We start from the raw sequence: 21,358 nt of genomic DNA, 5'->3' as shown, positions 1-21,358 counted from the left end.
AACAATAAAGAACAGCGAGGGGGGATCTTCAGCTTTTACTGCTAATTGGGAGTATGAGAGAGAGATACAGAAAGAGAGACACAAAGGACAAACTGTCCTTTTGATGACATTAGGTGATGTTAATTTAGTTACAGATCACACTTACACAAGTTCAATTTGAAAAAAAGAGGTGGAAGGAGAGGATGAGTGCCTTTTATTCGTCTCTTAATTTCCATACGCGGTTAACGTTTTACAGAATGTGTCGCCAGAATAGTAAAGAGCCTGTGAAGGTGATGCTGCGCCTCTGTTACCTGAGGTCAAACTGATGTATGAGGCAGAACCATCACATGGATATGAGCTGTAAAATCAGGTGATCAGGGTGGAGCAGTGAGCCATTTGTCCAGATTTACCTGCAGCTACAGTGTGGAGATTAAACTCATCACATGTTATCAGGAGGGACACGGTGCGTTATTTAAACGACTGCTCCAATCTGTTTTGGTTTGAACACTGACACAGTAGAGATTTACAGTGAACCCAACCAGCCTGCTTCCAGAACAAAATGGCTGGAGGTGCATCTGAAATTAGTGGGGGTGCACTAGTATCTACAGTGTGGGCCGGCAACAGCGATGAAGCCTAGCAGCCTAACAGCACCAGTTTGCTGAACGAGTCAGAACAGCACCAATGATATGGTGGTAAATCCATAGCCTCTGAGAAGTACCGCACCAGAGCACAGTGTTGTCATCAATGGCTGTTCACTGTGTTTACCTTCATTAAATCACCTGAACACAACACCAGGCTGCTACAGTACAACTTTTGTATGAGACGGCTGGTCACCAGGCATCATCATAGCTTCTCCAACTTTCTTTTTTGCAAAAAAATATCTCATGTTTTATTCGTGAAACACATCGCAGTACAAACGTTGTTGAGCAACATTAAATTGCTAAACTTAGTGACCAAGAACAAGGTGATGTGCATTAATGATTAGTGCTAAAATGGTGTCAGTCCAATATAATCATCATCACATGTAAATTTAAGCTAATGGCTGCTGCACATTTCTGCCTGATGCACTTCCAATGGTATTATTGTTCTGGCTGCCAGGAACCTGATAAATGCCTGATTTCACAGCAGCTTTTCCAAAAAATGTTTTTAATTAATTAAAAATCAAAGGCAACTTGTTCCAGGGAGAATAAAACTGCCCTCTGTCCTGAGTGTTCTTTATAATCTTACCAAAAAAGCCCCAGAATAACAAAGATTCTATTTGTTTGTAAATGAAGAAATGCACTTGGGAAATATTCCACAAAGAAGCTCTGGAGACTGCTATGATTGGTGGAGCTCACAAGAAGCTATCAAATATGCGAAAAAGTTGCAAGGTCGTGCAGAATTCGGGGAGATTGGTCAAATTTGCGTAAATTATTGTGATTGCAAAATTGCACATTCCTGGAGCAACTGTTCAATTTATTTCTGTATTTATATTGTGATTTTAACTACATCTGTCTGTCTTTGGGTGCAGATTAGTGGTGACTTGTTCATGTTGTGACGCCCTGAACCATCCAGACATTTCCTGAGGTAAAGCTTTCTGTAGTCTGAGCTGATGTTATCATGTTTAACTTTGATTTGCTCTGCTGTTTCAGAGCAGTGGGACCAGTGATGTGACTGACTGAAGAGAGTATTTAATAATCATCACACCTGCTGATTGCAACAGCACCCAGCCCTTAGCTCACTGCAAACCAAGATAGAAGATGGTGCATGAGACAGAGGGGTACATGGACAGCTGCAGACACCACTGATGCATGACTGACCACCTTGCATTTGGAATTAATTATTCAAATTTCAACCGTGGGTGCAAAATATTAAGCTGAGGGTGCAGTGCATGCTTTTGAACCTGAAACCCATTGGATTTGACTTTTTTGCACAAGCTGTTTGGTGCACTGAAAGCATGACTGAGCCACACAGTATACTAACACTCATCTAAACCAACACCATCTAAATTCTGTGCTTCTCAACAAATTTTTGTGTTTAAATCCATGACTGGAAAATGAAGAGTAATAGCATTTCAAATTTCAATGTACAAAAGCATTTGCTTTCATTTGGTCCAATTTGGGATTTTCTGTGCTGCCTCGCTCAATTTGATACTAAATCCCCTCCAGTAAATTGGTAAGTTACGCATCACAAGCAGCGGAGAGAGGAATAATCAAAAATTGCTGATGGGAGGCAATTGAACAGAGCTCCAGTGTGTTTCTCAAGCTGTAATAGACCTTTTTCATTTGTGACTGATAGAGAAAATCCTACATAGATTTACTTCACACGATCTTCTTAAATGTGACTCTTGAGAGAAGATTTCTACAGTTAAATAGGCTATGAAATCAAATCTGTTCAGTGTAGCATCACATGGCATACTGGTGTTGAATCTGAAGCCACGGTCAAAAACAGCGCGGAGGAATTAAAGGTCACTAGTTCAAATCTCTGACCTCAAACAATCTGTATGGAGACTGAATGTCACCAGTAATCCTCACCCTGAAATAGCATATTAATTATTTAAAACCTATTAAATTGGGGAAGACATGCCCTTTAAAACAATCCCTTCACACATGCAATCACACCTGAGAGCTTATACAATTAATCCAGTACATATGAAGCATATTGTATATTCTGTAAACATCATGCTGGCTTTAAAATAAATCTGTCCTGTACATTAACCTGATACTGGTGCTGGAGAAAAAGTCTGGAGCTCACCAAAGTCTTCAGTCTGAACCAAAGTGGTGGACTGGCTGACCGACTGCTGACATTTTCATCCATAGAGTCATACACGGCTAAAAATGTCACAATTATAGGAATTATGTGTTTGGGCCCCAAGCCTCTTAATCCCTTCAACCGACACTTTCCTTTAAGGGCATGTTCACAGAGGTCCAGTTCCTGACTCAAAACAGTGCGAGGATGATAGTACGGTTGGGCAATGTCTACCAAATTGGCATATAACGATGTCCACAGTGAAACATCGCCGATGGACAATGACACCGTTGTTCTTTTAGGGAGGGTGGTTATTTGGCTGTCCCATAAAAGAGGAGCTGACTGAGGATGCTAAGCTAAGAAAATAATAGTGCATATAATAACAGCACTATTAACAGAAACACACGAAACAGCCCATGGAAAAGAAAACATGGCTGCCAACTGAGCATCTTGGGTTTGCCTGACTGGACAGGCCTAATAAGAAAATGATAAACGAGACATGGAGCTGTAATGTGAAATGACCAGCAGCGACAGCCTCTATCAGAAAATCAGCCATCGGCACTGGACGGCTGCCGGCCCAACCCTAGATAACTGATTGTTGCAATTTTCCAACCGGTGGTCAAGTTCATGTTCACAAAGGCAAAACTGCAAGAGTCCAGAAACTGTAAACCCACACAATGATGCGTACATGACGTGCTTGTCCCGGGTCAGTGGTCCCTCAGTTCTACCATTGTGGAACAGTCTATGAATGTGTTGACAAGTGTAAGCACACTGCAGCAAACTTAATCTATCAAACCAAACCATCATAATCCTCCTAAAACAAGACAGTGAGTCTCATTTCAATGTTTGATCAACTGTGTTGCAACCAGTTGTTGTGTTGCTGCCACCTTTAGCTCACTGCTTATGATTTAAAATAAAATAAAATAGGTATCAAACCATTTCACACCCTGTCTTATATTAGTAGAACAGTAAATGAACCTAAATAGATGATACCAAAAAATGTCACGGTGGGAATCCACAGTGATTTAGTTTTATTTTTTGCAACATTTATATTTTAACAGTTTTCCATGACTCAATTATCAAATAAGTCGAATTAAACAATTAAAAATTAACTTTATTCATCTATTAATGTGAATCCATTTTTTTCCAGATTGTAAAATGACAAAAAAAAAAATCAAATTTCATTACAATCCAGCCTCTTTTTTCAAGCATTGCTCCATAAATGAGGATGTGTTTTGTGAGTGTGAAGGGACAAAGATGTTCACCAGAGGAATCAAAACAGGGCTGGATTTTGGCTTCCACTGCTGTAGGAATAAGCTCGACCTCTGAATAATTTTTACCACTTTTGTGTTCCCAGCAGGTCTCAAAGTGCTGATCCTACAGACATGCAGTCCAGTATTAGAAGCCTCCTGCTGTCATGTACTGTAACCCAGAAGACACAAAGTGCTCCAGCTGAGCGGCTCAGTGGTCAGCAGAACAAGACCGTGGCTGTCAGAGACTTTAAGCATTGTGCACACGTCTCCGTGCCTCAGCCGCTCTTCCCTCGGGTCACTGCTATAAATACCAACATGTTACTATTTGACCGGTCTGGTTAGATAAATGTTTGGAGAAATCCCTGTCAGGCTTTTCGGGGGCTTTACATGACTGTGTCACGAGCTCTGGATGCTGTGGGTGTGAATCCTACACACAGCCACTCTGACGTGTCACTGTGTGCTCTCTGTGAAGCAGACACACACACGAAAAATTCTTCAAAAGAAAATTCCAGTCTATTGCACTGGTTGAGTGAACCACTGCGACAAGCTCGCTATGTCGCTGTTATGTAAGGTTAAATGTAATGTATGAGAGCAACGGCCTGGATAAATGAGCAGCAAGGAAAAATGTGAGAAAATACAAGCACATACATGGTTATATGGGCAGATATAATGAACACAGCAGGGATACAGTAACACACATAATTAATACTCAAACAGTAATGGGTACTAAAAGATTAATATTTGGATGGTAAATTTTTTTCATTGTTTTATTGAGTAAAATTAAAACTGTGAAAGATCAGCTTTCTATTTTTGTTTTATTACATTATTAAATAAATCTCTACAGTCTATTTGTTTTATGATTAGTCCCACTTTGTTTGAACCAATCAAATCAAGCAACCAGTCATGTTGCAGGAGACATTACTGAGTTCCAGTTGGAAAAAATTATATCAAAGATCATTTAGTTAGCGTACAGAAACTACAAGGTGGTCAACAAAAAACTAATAACTGTATGGAAAATGTGCAGGTTGAAAATTACAGCATTTTCCAACTTTTGTCAACACTTAAAGTTGTTACCTCTGACTGTAGAGGACCTGTGCTCTCTGGACATGTAAATGGCTTGTTGTAAGGTCATGAAAACTTGCTGATTCTTATTTTCAGGTGATTATTAACTAATGAAAACAAATTATATTCCATTCCTGCCATATTCTGCCAGCTGACCCTCCCTCTAAATCTTACACACTGGTCCAGAGGCCTGCAGCGTTTGGATAATGAAGGATTAATTTCTGAGGGAAATGTTGGCATTCAACATTTTAAACTGTGTATTGGATGTAATCCTGGGTCAGTATCAACATTCTGTTCAGTGAGTGAGTTCTAATAATTGAGTTAAGTGGATCGTGAAAATACACACTCACTCACACACACACACACACACACACACACACACACACACAATGGGTGGTTTCTTAATTTGGAAAGCAATTGTGACAAGAGAGCCGATTGTCCCCCAGCATTACTAAAGATCTACAACTAATTAGGAAGAGTTGCTGCTTTAGCGAGGGAGATACCAGACACTCCTTAAATTCCCCTTCCTCACAACTGTAGACAGACACAAAGCACTTTCTTCAGCTCACCACTTGCAGCTGGACCTTTGGGCTCACTAATCCTCTCAAAAGTGTATGAAATAGGATCTTTGAAGCAAAGTTGGACATAATTCTTCCATTGGTGAGGACATATTGATTGCAGTGCAGTGAAATGCTTTTGCTGCAGCTAACTGAACCACAGACCAGTTTTCAAAGGCGGACAACCCTCAGCATCATTCATAACCACGACCTTGGGTCAATATTTAAACCTCCAGTGTTGCTATTTTGTCACTCATTGGAAATCTCTATTTATCTTTCTTGTAAGGAAGAGGGAGAGGAAGGAAAGAGAACTGATGAAAAAAGAGGAAGAGGAAGTCTACAAGGGAAGTTATCTAATATTACACATGAAAAAAAGCACCATCAAAGGAAAAAAAATCATACAGGAATATAGTGGAATCAACTAATCTTTCTTCAACACTTTAGAATAAAGGTTAATACAGTGATAATACATTAGTTAACTAATTTGTCCAGTAATCATTTATTAATGGTGTTCATCTTAACTATGGTATTACATTATCATCATACATTATTTCATAGTTTATAAGGATGCTATTAACATTAGCTTTTCATAACAGAGAACCATCACTCACATGTTTAAGGGTAATAATTGTCCATGCACTTTTTGTCAGTCCTCCAATTTATGACTTATTTTTGATAAAGATGGAGATCAATAGACACAATTTATGGTCATCATCTTTCTCCTTTTTCTTTATGTCAATGTTCATTTCCTTATACCCTAACCTATAAGAAAATATAGAAAAATATAAATGTTAATTTTGTAACTGATGAGTTGTTGGGTGACTGTAATATCTGAACATGCTTTCTGCTGTGCAGAACTCAACTGTTATAAATTTTGTGTGACTAGAAAAGTTCATTTGTTTTGAATCTTTACAAACGTAGAAGAGGTCACTTAGTAGAGTGCAGATCCCCGCCAGGCAACAGATGGTGAAGCACCTACTGCAATGGCACCACAGCTGTCAGATGCAACCAGCCGAGGTCACGTTAATGAGAGACAATAACACGGCCTCCATCGAGGTTTCAAACTGAAGCAGTTGTTGATCACTTGCAGCCCCCCGATTAAGAAGAGCGACAGTCTCACAGTGGGCTGTCTGTCTCCACCCGTCAAGACTTGGAAGGAATTTAATAAGAGACTACTTTTACAGAGGAGGTCAGTGACGTTGACCCATGACCTTTTGGATATAAAATGTCATCTCCTCATCATTTTATCCTCTTAGATATTCGTATGATATTTTGTCATAATTAGCACATGAAATCATGAGTTATGGCTAAAAATGTGTTTAGTGAGGTCACAGTGACCTTTAACCTGTAAAATTTAATTGGTTCATCCTTGAGTCCAAGTGGTCATTTGTGCCAAGTTTGATGAAATTCCCTTGAGGCGTCCTTGACATATTGTGTTCACAAAAATGAAATGACCTTACAACATAATGCCTCGGGCCGCAGCTGCTGTCAGCTCGGAGCCATAAGAAGGCTTTTCAAGGTTTTTCCAAGATCACAGAGGACCATCAGCACACAGACATGAATGTGAACAACAAAAAACGGCTGATCAGTCCAGTAATATTCAAGTTTGCCTCTGGACAAGATGCAGGACTGTTGATCACTCTCACACACACGGAGGTGATTGCATGATCCCCTGGCAGGGATAATTTCCTCAACTTGTCTTTTGTCAGTTTGTCAGGACTCTAATTTTTGAAGTTAAAACAGATATTTTCTTTTAACAGTGTGGTTATGTGTGTTAGTTTTCTTCTCCTCTTTTCATCTGTCGATCTCCATCTATCTAATTAGACAAGGTCCAGTGGGCGGGTTTGTCACACAGGATGCACGCAAACACACACATGGAAACACACAACATACAAAACGGACACAGATTTATATCAACACTATTAAAACTTTCACTATCCAGCCCCTCCTACCTCATTCATCTCTCTCTGTCTTGTTAGACTGCTTCTTCCTCTCATTGTCCTCTCTCTCTACTGATTTATGGGCATTCTTAAAAACGTCCCCTCGAGTCCTTCACACCAGATATATGTACTCCTCTGTCCTCTTCCTCTGCATCCATGTTCTCTAGATAGATGAGAGCTTAACTGGGGTAAAAAAAAAAACCTGAAGGAAATTAGCATTAGTGCCTCTGGTGCCAACATCACAGACTTACAAAATGGTATCTGTAAGCAGATGTGGGGGTCAACAAACCTCTGCCTCTGTTCCCCTCCTCCATTCCCACTTTCTGTGTTCACACTGTTGCCTTAAAAAAAAATCATGCCTCTTGGTGTTGCAGGATGTGAGCCAAAAAAACTACTGGAGAAGTGGTTTTAGATAAACAAACCATTCCACACTGATGCAACAAACGCTTATCTGTTCAAGAAATATGTAGCTTTTCATCATCATGAAGCCTGTATCTTGTCTCCTGCTCCAGGCTTGTCAATGCTGAGGAAAACACTGAAAATACAAAGACTTAAAGCTCCCATGTACAAGTATCTGGCCCCACAATGACAAATAAGTCATTTTCCTCTGTTATTTTAATGGTATTTCACAATTTTTCTTTTCCTGCGAAACATCTGAAAACTGTTGATGACTCATCCTGAACTCAGGGACGTTACTAAATTTGCGTTCAATGAATGCGCTTTCACGCTTATTGTGAAGCAGAGCATAGAAGGAGAATAGATCCGTTCACTGGAGCGGACTGGAGTTTTTCTGAGGAACAGGCCTCACTGTACAAAAGCACAACTTCATTCACTACTACTTGGGTGAAACTGGATCATATTTTATGCAGAAATAATTTCTGGTTTCCCCTCTTATGTCCTCTGGCTGCTCAGCTGGCTTTAGCTTTCTTGTTGCTAAAGTAACTGACTGTAACAGCTAACTGTGTAATGCACAGCCCCACAGACTACTGTATACACCTATCAACATCCACAAGAAAATGAAATGCAGTGTGCAACGTGCTGGTCAAACACGGAGATGCAACAACTTCAAAGTTTTAAGCAAGCTAATGCTTAGCTGACATTCAGAACAGCTAAGCAACTTCATAAATCAATGAAGCTTGAAACTCACTGTTACATCAGGATTTGTTTAGCACTCAAAACTCAAAAGGTTTTGGACTTTGGACTTGTCTGTCTTGACTTGAGACTTGAGGGCAAAGGCTTGAGACTTACTTGGGACTTGCAAAACAATGTCTCGGTCCCACCTCTGCTGTCAGTCAAGTCAATTTAAACAGCCCAGTATCACAAATCATAACTGCACTGTGATACTATGCATTTGCAGCTTTTTTTTTCTGGACCACCCTAAAGAGGCCAAAAACATTTATGCTCAAGATAATATATGGCTTCAGTCAGAGTTAGCCAAATCAAGTTTGTACCTTCTAAACTTAAAGGCTTTTCACAACAAAATTTCCTGGTTTCCTCAGCCAGTGTTTTGTTGAATAGCTATGGTAGAGAGATACATCCTGGTTCCCACATGTTGGTTTGTTAGTTGGACTCAATAGTACCAATAAATCACAAAGATACGCACTTGATTTGTCTATCAGTTTAAGTGTACGCTCTATATCATTGCTGACATCATATTAGCATAGGTATCACTTCATTGCCTGTATGGTTACAAAGTCCAGAAATGATTTAGGTTCATGAGGCACGGTGAGTATTTTATTAAAACAGACTTGAATAGAAAATGAAACTATCCTTTAAACCAGCTGGATTTATGAAAGCTTGGTCGAACCGAAGTTAATTAACTTGAACTTTTCTTTTAATAAGGTTTGCAAGAGGAACCGATTAAAAGCTTACCAAAGACCAAAACTTATTAAAACAAGGTAAGAGGCCACCTGTATCTGCAAGACATCGTCCCACGACCAACTCCGAGCCTCACACTATACATCAACCAGTTAAATTACTTCCAGGACATACAGCCAAACTGTCAGAACTGCCAGATGTTTCCCCCTTGGTCGTCCCTTAAAGTATTTCCCTTTTGTCATTTCGCTACCGTTTAGTGGGTCGAAATATTTCAAATGATTTCACATTGAATCCTGAGCCGTCAGATGAAAGATGATCATGTCAGGGAAAGAGGATTAAAGTGTCTCTCTATGCCAATCCCTTTATATCTCTAGGAAAGATTGAAGACTCCTTTTCCCTTCATCCATCCTGTACTCTTTGGCCCAAATATTACTAGAAAAAAAAAATTGCTTCTGTCGCAGCACAAATGCTTCAGATGACTTAAATAGCAGAGGTTGTTTTGATTTGTATCATCTCTGTGCTCTATTGATTAAAGCACACTGTCAGGATCCTGGAGAGATAAATGAACCATCTGAACGGGGATAATGATTTCAGGATCTTGGGATATAAAATAGAATTTATCAGAGCAAAGCTTTGAAAACTTGTGTTTTAGACGGGGATGCAGAACAGTAATGAGACAACCTGCATGGTGCTGCTGTGGTGAGTCATAACTTTCACTTTCTGTAAACAGAACACCTACATGCCTTTGGAACGGGAAACAGAGGGCAAAGAGCAGAGGAAGCCTGCCTGAACATCTTTGTAGAGGAGCGTCACGGTGTACATGTGTGCATACAGCAGCGAGGGAGGGACCTGAGACTTGAAGACAGTTTGATGACAGGGAATATTCTTGCTGGGTTTGGCTCCCTGCACAGCGGGGCTACAGAAAGGTCTGGCTCCACACATTATCATCCTGGTATTGGGGGAAAAACACTCTTGGCTTGTGTGCATTTCTCTAAACCAATCACAATCATCTTGGCTGGTGCTGAGCCCAGGATGCAGCGACGGTGCGTCTGCAAAATAGCGTCACGGGGGAACTTGTTTTGGTGGAACATTTGCACATCAGGAGGCGAGCCCTGACATTAAAATGACTGCAAAAGAAAAGATAACAGCTGTTAGCTCATTTATGTTTGTACCATTTAGCGTCCCAGGCAGTAATTTAGCATTTTCAGGCTGTACATCGTTGTCTCGGATGTTGTTGTTCTAATGGCAGGCTTATACCCACTGAGTACATCCAGTGAGTCAGACTAGCAGGGAGCTAGCGGTTAGCTTAGTGGTTAGCTGACTGCCTTTAGCTCAGTTAGCCCAGTGGAAGCTGGGACACGTCAGTACAACCGCGGTGCTGTATTTCCTGTCAGTCTCCGAAGCTGTGTTCGTCCCGATGATTGGTTGTGTTCACCGAGAGGCAGATGAGCTTGGTTCTATTGCCCACTAACGGCAGCTAACAGTTACATTTAGCCACTCTAGCAACAAGTAGTAAGCTGCTAAAACTAGCTGTGATGAAATAACCAAGAGCTGAAGCTGATGAGCCGGAGGACATCAGAGGGGAAACCACAAAATATGATTCAGTGTCACCAAAGTTGGTGAATAAAGTTATAAAGTTGTGCTTTTGTACAGTGAGGCTCGTTCCTCAGGAACACTGCAGAAGGCTCCAGTAATTGGATGTATTTGTCTTCCACGCTTTGCTGCATCACAAGTGAGAAAGAGTTTGATTGGATGCAAATTTAGTAACACTCCCAGAGGCGGGATGCCTCATCAATCATTTTATATTGTTTTCCAGAAGAAGACAAACTCTGAAATATCATTAAATATACAGAGAATATCTACAAAACTACTTTTTTTTTTTGTCATTGCTGGGCCAGACACCGGCATATAGGTGACACTTGCATCAATATATAAAAATCAGTTTTGACTTCATGGGAATCTTAAACTAGTAGATGTGTGTGTTCATTTTCTTTTTTAAACACAGAGAAGTTTATAACAAGCGTAACTACAAAGCAAACAAAAGTGAGGACAGCAAGTACATGTTTGCCACAGAAGGCCCAGGTTGGGGTTCATGGATGAGGTTCAGATTACAGTTCAGCTAAAGGTAAAGCATTTAGTGGTTAGCATTAGTGTTAGAGGTTGGGAAATGAACCCAAGTCAACTGAATGTCTAAAATTACGCATGCTGTGAATATACAGTACGTGTGCATGCAGCAGAAAAGGAGACAGAAAAAGAAGCAGATAAAACTGGATCTAATCCTCGCTGAGTTTTTCCAGCATTACGTGGTTTTATCAGCTGGGGGATCTTATGATGGCAACGCGTTATGAAGGAAATTGAATAATTTGGGAAAAGCCATGCCCAGCACTCTGTCAACTCTCATTACATCTGCTTCATTTGTGGATCCACTGTGATGGAAGTGGAAACGATCACTCGGCTGTTCAGTTCAATGAAAATATTCCAAGTCATTGATGTGGTTTGTTAACTTCATCTTTTTTCATTACAGAGTGCACTAACACACTAACACACTCACTTCAACAAGTGATTCACAAAACCTTTTTTGATGATAAACAGAACAAAAGTTCCATAAACATGCCGTGAACACACTGAACACACCCAAAGAGCAGGGAAGAAAAACTTAAACCTTATAATCTTCAAATAATATTCATCCACAACTCTTGTATTATGATGCTTAAATTAAGTTACTATTTATGATACCTTATATTTACCTTTTCAACTATCTCTAATAGTGTGCTGTAGGTTAGCATATTTAACTTGGAAATAAAATATTTAGTCTCCCTTTTAGCAACAGGTCATATAATATGCAGAAAATTGTGCAAATCACAAGTGAAATGCAGCCCCTACTGCAAAACAAAGTGGTGAAAGAGATGGTGAAGCACCTACTGCAATGCCACGCAGCTGCCAAATGCAGCCAGCAGAGATATGCAACGTTCAATCAACATTAGCGCAAACCCCACATACATCGTCCCGAGCTGAAACAAGATCTCATACTGAAGCAGCTGTTGATCACTTGCGCCCCCTAGCGGTCGTTGAAGAGGAGTGAGAAGTCAGCTGTCAATGGTCGTATGAAATGGAGCAGTCAAAAAACAGAATCACTGCCTCACAGTTATTAGTCTCCACCGACTAGTCAAGTTAGACTTTATAGCCATGTCTGTCAAGACTCATATAATGTCTGCAGCGAAGACTCCTTACACTTAAAACATATGGAGTGTTGTTAAAACATGATGCATAAATCTAGAGATGTACCGAATTCAATTTTCTTGGCCAATTCCAATTTCCGATTTTTTTGAAGGGTCTGACCTGCCGATTCTGATTTTCAGTCTTTCTAAGAACTGTAATCGACAGCATAAACACACATTTTTGCAAATTTTCTCATAAAAATTATATTGGATGTTCATAATAAGACACTGACTATTAAATATTCATTAAATACTAGTTAAATTTTCTCCAAAGTCCTCCAGGTTACAGCCAGGCCTTATTATAGTTTGACAATAACGGGCACAGAATTGGATATGTGACGCTGACCAGCTGGTCACCGGTCAGAGCCGATCAGTGCTGAAAACGGTCTCTGGCCGGTCAGTTGGTGCATCTCTACATAAATCAATAAGTTGATTCATCCATTATTTTAAAAAAAATAATCTGGAACTAGTTTGATAACAGATCAATTATTAATCAGATTAATTGTTTAATTTTTCTGCTTTTTCTGTCATATATGACATTAAACTGCATCAACTGATTTAGAATCGACTGATTAATGGAGGAAATAATCAGCAGGTTGCTTTTAGTTTGAATACTTACAATTTTAATATTTAATTTATCTTTTACTTAAGTGACATTCTCAAGGCAGGACTTTTACTTGTTACTGAGTACTTTTATAGTGAGGTATTAGTACTTTTGCTTAAGCAGAGGATCTGAGTACTTCCTCCGCTACTGAGCAAGTAGCCACAAAAACTTTTCATTCTGATCCAACATTCTGTTACAGGGAATAAAAACACTAGAGATAATTCTCTAAACCACACAGTGCGTGTCGAACACATCGCTGTTATTATCATCCACTTATTCTAAACAACAGCTCACTCACACAGCAGTCTGGGTTACAGACATTAAGGACCAAAGACTTTCAGCTTTCTCTTGATATCATTATCAATTTATGTATTTTGGATAAAAGTGAGGAGGTGTGCCAGTATGTGGTCTCCTTCACACTGTTCAAACTTCCACCATGAAAATCTATCACTTCCCAGCTGCGCTGCTGCGCTGCAGTTTCAACAAAGATTAGGCTGTTTACACTTCACCACACAGGGAGACAGGTACCACCACCAACCCTGTAATAAATTCATTATATAATAACAAAGCCTCAGGTTAAGTAATTCATATAATGATAAAACAAGGTGTAATAAAGTCTGTTATGGAATATAATCATAAACAGGCATTTTGATGTGATTATTGAGTATCACAAACACACCAGCCCCTGGCACAGTTTTTCAGGGAAACCACTTTACAATAACACTACCACTATAAATGATTTATAAATGTTCATAATTAGGTTGTAAACACGCAATAGAACATTAATAAGCTGTTATGACAAATGATGAGCCCACATTCGTCTGTATTGTTAAGCCTCAGTTCTCACTGCTTAACTTCATCACAGAACTTGCAGCTCTATGATGAACAAGTTTGAGTAGAAGAAAAATCTGTTTCCATCCTGTTATTTGTGCTTTACAGAATAATGTATTTAGATTTGGGCATCCCTCGTAGTAACTCATTAATAAATGTACTTTACACTTTACAGTAAGGCTCCTTTTGTCAGTTATAAATGGTAATAAGTCATTAATAAATGCCCAAATTGATCTAGCCAAATAGTGACCACAGATCAAACTCTGAAAACTGTGATAACGTGTTTATAATTGTTTATTAAAGCTTTATAAAGTGTTTATTACCTAATGATGAACTATTTCTAAATCTAAAATTTATGCAGAACATCAAACCTAATGATTATTTCCATGTTCTCTGACCTGTTGTTTATTTTCTCAATTAATCAATTAGTTGTTTGGTCCATAAAATAGTAAAAAGTGTTGATCACTGTTTCCCAGTTCAAGTTGATGTCAAACATATTCAGTTTACTGGTATTGTGAGTCCAGATTAATGTAAGCAAATTGTTATAATTTGTTTATACTTGTTTATTGATGATTTATAACCTAATTATAAAATATTTATAAATGATTTATAATCTTACCGTAGATAAGAAGTGGTACTTTTTTGGTTGCAGGCAATGAAGCATCAGACTTTTAACATCTGGGTTAAAATTTGACCTGCAATGATTCATTGATTAGGAATTGATTGTTAGATTAATAGCCAACTAATGTGATGATCAAGTAATATTTTGGAGTAATTTTGTAAGAAAGCAAAGCAAAAACTCTTCCAGTTCCTTAGATTTTCTGGTTTAATTACTCCTCTCACAGTAAACTGAATATCTTTGGGTTGTGAACTAAACAACAATAACTGAGGACGACCAAATAACTAGTTGATTAATCAAGAAAATAATCGACGATGAAAATAGTCCTTAGTTGCGGCCCTGATTAAAATCAAAACCTCAGTATTGTGGGTATTTTCATCTCTTTGGAGAGTCACTGAACTCGATGAAACTGTTTTACAAACGCATCCGAACCCTTCCGTTCCAAACTGAATTAGATGAGGAATCTATTTCTTAATGATTTCTCTTATCAGTGTTTCCACACAAAGTTCCTACTTCAGTTTAAGCACCTTTTTCTATCTTCATCATCAATGCGGCCACAGTGTTGAGAGACTCACCGACAACGAACCACAGGAGCGTCTGTTTCTGCGGAGCTGCTCCGCTCTGCGATCCCATCCTGTCGCTCTCGCAAAGATCCACTGACTGAAGTTTGGAGGGAAGTGACGCGGAGAAACTGACAGGAGCTCAAAGAGTAAAAGGTACCGAGTGACAGCTGCTGAAAGAATCCATGTAACGTAACGTTAATCCGGTGAAAGGAGCCACAACAGGAGCCTCCCGCTGCTTTGTCACCTTGCGCAAACTGCTCGAGTAGAGGGGGGGGAGCCAAGACTCGCCTGCAGCACCTGAACTCCCCCGAGTCTTCGTGTCACCGACCCTCTGTCATCCACACATGATGCATGTTTATGCATTAAGTTGTAGGTGTCAGTCTTTCCCTCCAGCCGTCCTCGGGTTTTTGGAGAGATCAGTGTGAAGTGTGCGCTGTTGGAGACCGTGCGGAGCTGTGCGCACCGGGACGCAGCGGTCCGGGACAGACAGGCGGAGCGCAGAGTCTGTGTCAGGGTTCACTGCTCCTCTACGGGAGGACACGGCTGCTGGAGAGCAGAGGGGACACGGGACAGACCCAAACTCAGGAATGACAGCGCGGGGAGGGGACGGGAGGGTGTTTTGGATGAGGGAGGAGGCACGGGACTCCTCATGGTACTTTTCCATTGGTTAATCGGATACAAACCAGCGGCCTGAGCGGCCTATGACAAAACACTTCATACATTAATAAACTGAATGAACAAATAAACAAAAGTAATCGAATACAGCCTAAAACAGGGAAACCCAACTTGTTCTGCCAGGGGGGAACTACTGCGAGACGACACGAGGTCAGAGACCAGTTAATAAAAAACAGGTGAAATTACTTTGAAATGTAGTCGGTTACTAACAGAGATGAGAAGTAACTAAGTACAAATACTGTGTCGTTGTATTTAAGTAGAATTTTCAGGTCTCTGTACTTCATTATGTATTTGTTAGTCAGTTTTTTACTTTTACTGCATTTAAAGAGACAGACTCGTTGCTGTAGTTCTGAAGTATAAAATGCCATTTGTAGTAATTCTACCTTATAAAATAGAAAATCAGGGAAAACTGATCTACAAACAAGTGAAAATCATTTCATTTCAATCATCATTTCCTGAGTCCACAATCTGAGGAGCTCAACAGGCATCAGATCATTGAAAAGTGTGAACTTGGTGTGGTCCACCGGTGGTCTGGATGAGAGGACAGGTGCAGCTGCTTCAGGACTGAACTGGTTCAGAGTTGCCTGACATCGCCATCTTCTGGTTTTCTGAGGCGTCACAGCACAAGTTTCTAAGTGTTCAGTTGGGATGATACAGTTGATGTTCTGTATAATGTTCCTTTCTTTTTTTCATGGATTTCTCTTAAACAGAATAAAGATCAAATAGATTTGTTCAACTGCTTTATTATTTATGCTGTTTGGAGCGGAGGATCTCAACCCCTCAGACAGACCTCCTCATGTGTGTCCCTATAGAGAGCCGGTCTCCACCATTAATGGGAAATGAAGTGTGTTTGACACACACTCAGCTGACAGAACAAAGATTTATATTTACAATACCAGTCAAAAGTTTGGATGCACTTTCTTATTTGAGTGAATGGTACTGTATGTATTAAGATCAGAATGTAATCTATGAACTGTTTTAGATTTAAAAATTGAATTATTATCCATTGAACTAGGAGGCCTTTTTTCCCTATTTTTTTTTTGTTTTTAAAATAAATGTTTAATTTAATACTTTCTCTCTACCTTTGAAAGAAAGTAGTTCCTTTCACTTTGAGCACTGCAAGCTGAATGCCGTCTAGTTCCATTCTAATCAAGAGAAGGCAGACACCCCCCACGATATCTCCAAAACTCTGCAACTCACATCAGACTAATCTAAATGGATCAGTAGCATTGCAGGTGAAAGGAAAAAATGTATTTCTGGATAATGGGGTGAACTGTCCCTTTAAGTTTCAAACATTTGGTTGGTTTAGACCATTTATCAGTCTTATTTTTCTTTGTTCTAAAACAGAAGAGATACAGTGTTTTAATCCTGAATCCTAAAATAAAAAACAAACTTTGAATGTAACACTGAAAAACTTTCACAGTTCAGTCTGAGTTATAAAAATGATGAGAGGGGAAAAAATATCAATCATCAGCATATTTGACCCTGAACACACACAAGTGAAACATGCATCAGAATTTCATACGATGATAAAATATGCAGAAACATACACCATTCAATAAGAACAGGTATGCAGTTTATTGCACCTATGATTAAAAAAACTGTTGTTCTATTATAATAAAAACTTCATACTCTTCATACTCCTTTTAAAATTAACTTGAGTAATTGTCATAATTACTTCAAAGACCACAGAGCTGTAAATGTAGGTTTGTGGTGCCATTTGAAGTGTCAGTTTGCTTTGAACTCAGTGTGAAAAGGCACATTATTTTGTATTAAAAGGCCTAAAGATGACTCATCTCTGTGGGCTGGTGGGGGATGTAGTTGTTTCATGTCATTCTGGGCCACATATTGTGTTTCTTTGTGATCAGAGCAACAAAAGAAGCTCTCAGACAACAAAAACTCAAAAAATGACGTGACTGAATGAAAAACTTGTCAAATCGTCTCCCACAGACAGTCAGGACCAATCAGATGGGGTCATATGGATCACAGAGACGCAACAAAACCACCAGAGGCTGGTTTCACCCTGAAGACAACAGAGTTTTAAAACATATCAGAAATATTTCCAGGTGGAGTTACTCTGCAGTGTCATGGAAAAGATGACGGTGTTCGTCTTGTGTTTGTGACCAGAGATTTTCTCTCAGGAACTTATCAAACATGAATTAATGCACATGATTATGACAACGAATTTGCACAAACACAACTTGACTTGAGTCAAACTTAAGTAACAAATCTGAGGACTTGAAATTTGCTGGACAAACACTGATGAAAGACTTGACTTTGACTTGGAATTCATGTCTTGAGTCTTGACTTAGACTTGAGACAGATGGCTCAACACGACTTTTCTTTTAAATACTGAATATATACATTTTTCTAGATATTGAAGATTTTGTTTTTAAAACATGATTGGGTGATTTCTAGAGCAAAGTAAAGTAACCTGGCAAGTTAAATAAAATAAAATAAAATTAAATTAAATTAAACAAAATAAATAAATAAATAAATAAATAAACAATAACAATAATAATAATAATAATAATAATAATAAAAATAATAATAATAATAATAATAATAATAATAATAATAATAATAATAATGCCATTGCTTTAATTGCATTTTTTTCCTTATTTTGTTTTATCATGTTTTTAAAGTTATTTGGGAGATGATTTTTTATTATTAATTTTTCACCTCCAGAACAATGTGTACAAACCTGGCAACCTACACAGACGCACTATGAAGCCTTTTGTGAATTAAATTAAATTAAATTAAATTGAAAATATTTCTAATAATTACTTTTTCTTTTTTGTCATGTCTTTTTATTTGTCTGGGAGTTTTTTTTATTATTAATTTTTAATCAGATGTGGGCCATAATGGGACAATTCATTACTAGTGCAATGTGTGCAAACCTGGCAACCTACAAGGATGCACTATGAAGCCTTTTGTAAATAACATAAAATAAAATACAAAGACCAGCACAGGCCAACAAATGAGACATCTATCATGGAGGGCACTCGTCCAAAAATAATAATATTCAAATTCAAAGATTATGTTGCTGATGGTGAAGAGAGAAAGAAGAGAAAGTTAAGAGATGACATGAAGAAGAACCTTGAATAAAAAGAGAAAAGATTTTATTATCAGAGCATGAACACAAGATGTTTTTGGCGTCGATGTTTTTGCCTCAGAACACAAAAAGACTGGAGAGAAGATACAGAACAGAACAATAAATAAACCCAATGCTTTAAAGAGAATCTTAAAGAATCAGAGGAGCTCGTACAGCAGAGAAAGAGGCGAAGCAACCGAGAGGAGAAAAACACTGTTCCCTCTGATGTAGAAGAACTGAGACAAAAAGGTTGTCAAGTTAGACAACCAGGAGCGTGACTCAAAAACAGGAGATGAAACCAGAGAAGAGCTGCAGGGAGGAATCACAGCAGGTGGAAACAAAGTGGGAAAGAACCAGATCAGAATTTACCATCAGGTCTGAGGGACGGCACATCAACATCTACATATCATCACACAATAAGGATTTCATGCAGAAATGGTATATTTTTCTTATTAACAGGACATTTTTTAGATCATAACAACGACACACTATGGTGTCAGTATTATCCAATAACCCTCCACACCTGACCTCACTGAGCTGTTAAATACATTTACATCTTTTAACCAACAGAGGTCACTATAGCAACGTCTTCTGTTGTCCATACAAGGTCTGGTGTGGTTCTTCTTTAAACTGCATTATGAGACGTTCAACAACCTCATCAAGTGACCACCTGAAGGGAAGCTTAATATCACTGAAAGGTATCATGAAAGTTTGTTTCATATAAACCCCGTCAGCTGCCTCTAGGGGGCAGACGAGAGGGAAAATAAAATGGCAGCGTAACGGGGTAATTTTAGTATGGCTGTTAAATTCAGACTGTGTCCAGTTTTTAATTTATTTATTTTCGTAAACTAAATGCAAAGGGGGGCGCTCAGACACATTTATTAAAAAAAAAACCCTTCAATTAAATATTTTAGTGACATGCAACAGTCAAAATGAGTTATTTCAACAAATTATAATGAAATAATATTATCTACTGTAGTTTTAATGTTACAGCTGGTAACAGCAAAGCTAATTTATATACTGTATGTATTTTTTAATATATTTTTTAATATATTTTGTATTGATTTAAATGCAGTGGAGTAAAAAGTACAATATTTCCCTCTGAAATGTGGGCAAGTATAAACGTAAAGTAGCAGAAAGAAAATTTACACAGTAAAAATATTTGTTTTTACTTAAATAAAACTTAAAACTTAAATTTTGAGTTGACTGAATTTCAAAACATTTAAAAATCAAGTTGAGGTAATTTTGTAATGAATCAAAACAAATGAACTTTTCCAGTCAAATGAACTTGATATTAATTCAGTTGTACTTGAGAAAACATGTTCAATAAGCTTAAAAACAAATTTACTTTGACAATACATTCATTCAACTCATCATTTAACGTCAAATGACTTCAAATTAGAAGAACAAAATGTGTATATTTTCATAAAGTTAATGAGAAAAGAAATTCCTGTATAATTCATTTCAGTGTACTTCAGAATCTTTTTTTTATATATATTGTGTTATGTGATAATTCTAGTATTTATATGTTTTGTTTACTGTAGGTTTAATTCATGTGATGTTGATGTATATGATTAAAAGGTTCTTTGTACATTATAAACAAAGACCTGGAAATCAGCTTTAAAAAGCTGTTTGTTCCTTTAAAAAAATCATTTTTGTTTATAAGTGCAAATATTTCTATGAGTCAAGTCAAGCAGGTCTTTCAAACCTCCATCAGGTTCATTTTTCACATAATGATACTCAGAAAAACTGTCATGACTTTAATATTCCAGGTCTCACTTTCTCTCAGGCAACAAACTGCCTGCTGCCATTTAAACCCTGAATTCGCCTGCCTGCCTGTCTGTCTGTCTGTCTGTCTGTCTGTCTGTCTGCCTGCCTGCCTGCCTGTCTGTCTGTCTGCCTGCCTGCCTGTCTGTCTGTCTGCCTGCCTGCCTGCCTGCCTGCCTGCCTGTCTGTCTGTCTGCCTGTCTGCCTGCCTGCCTGTCTGTCTGTCTGTCTGTCTGTCTGTCTGCCTGTCTGTCTGTCTGACTGTCTGCCTGCCTGTCTGTCTGTCTGCCTGTCTGCCTGTCTGTCTGCCTGTCTGACTGTCTGCCTGCCTGTCTGACCATCTCCAAGGCGACCAAGTGTAAACCAACAGCAGGAGGTGTGCAGAGAAAAAGGAGAAAGGAGAGGAGACACGAGCAGAGAGGCTGCTGAAAAGGATCAAAGGTTTGTTTGTCAAAAGTCCACAGACGTTCAGATAAAACATGTGGTTGGATTCATTCATCAAGGAATGTGAAGAAATGACATCACAACAGTAAGTAAAGAAAAGTTCATTTTAACATCGTCCTGGACTGTTGTTAGTCTCATCTTAAAGCTGCTGATAATCACCAGTGAGAATAAATATTTAAAGTCCAAAAAGTTCCTCCATATTTTCCA

The 21,358-nt window shown here is 38.6% G+C and overlaps 1 protein-coding gene across 2 annotated transcripts in view; it reads right to left on the bottom strand.

The window, feature by feature from the left end:
• ramp1 (receptor activity modifying protein 1) overlaps positions 1 to 15,741 on the bottom strand; it is an 83,340-nt gene extending 67,599 nt beyond the window's left edge. For both annotated transcript variants that reach the window (XM_084724198.1, XM_084724199.1), the window contains exon 1: positions 15,184 to 15,741. In XM_084724198.1, coding sequence (XP_084580324.1) covers positions 15,184 to 15,241 — 58 coding nt within the window. In that variant the 5' untranslated portion in view covers positions 15,242 to 15,741. The remainder of the gene's footprint in view (positions 1 to 15,183) is intronic.
• Between the last annotated feature and the right edge of the window lie 5,617 nt (positions 15,742 to 21,358).

The sequence above is a fragment of the Lutjanus erythropterus genome, chromosome 8 (assembly GCF_056507025.1).
Source record: "Lutjanus erythropterus isolate fLutEry1 chromosome 8, fLutEry1.hap2, whole genome shotgun sequence".
Classification (NCBI taxonomy): Eukaryota; Metazoa; Chordata; class Actinopteri; order Lutjaniformes; family Lutjanidae; genus Lutjanus; species Lutjanus erythropterus.
This window is presented reverse-complemented; position numbering and strand designations above follow the sequence as displayed.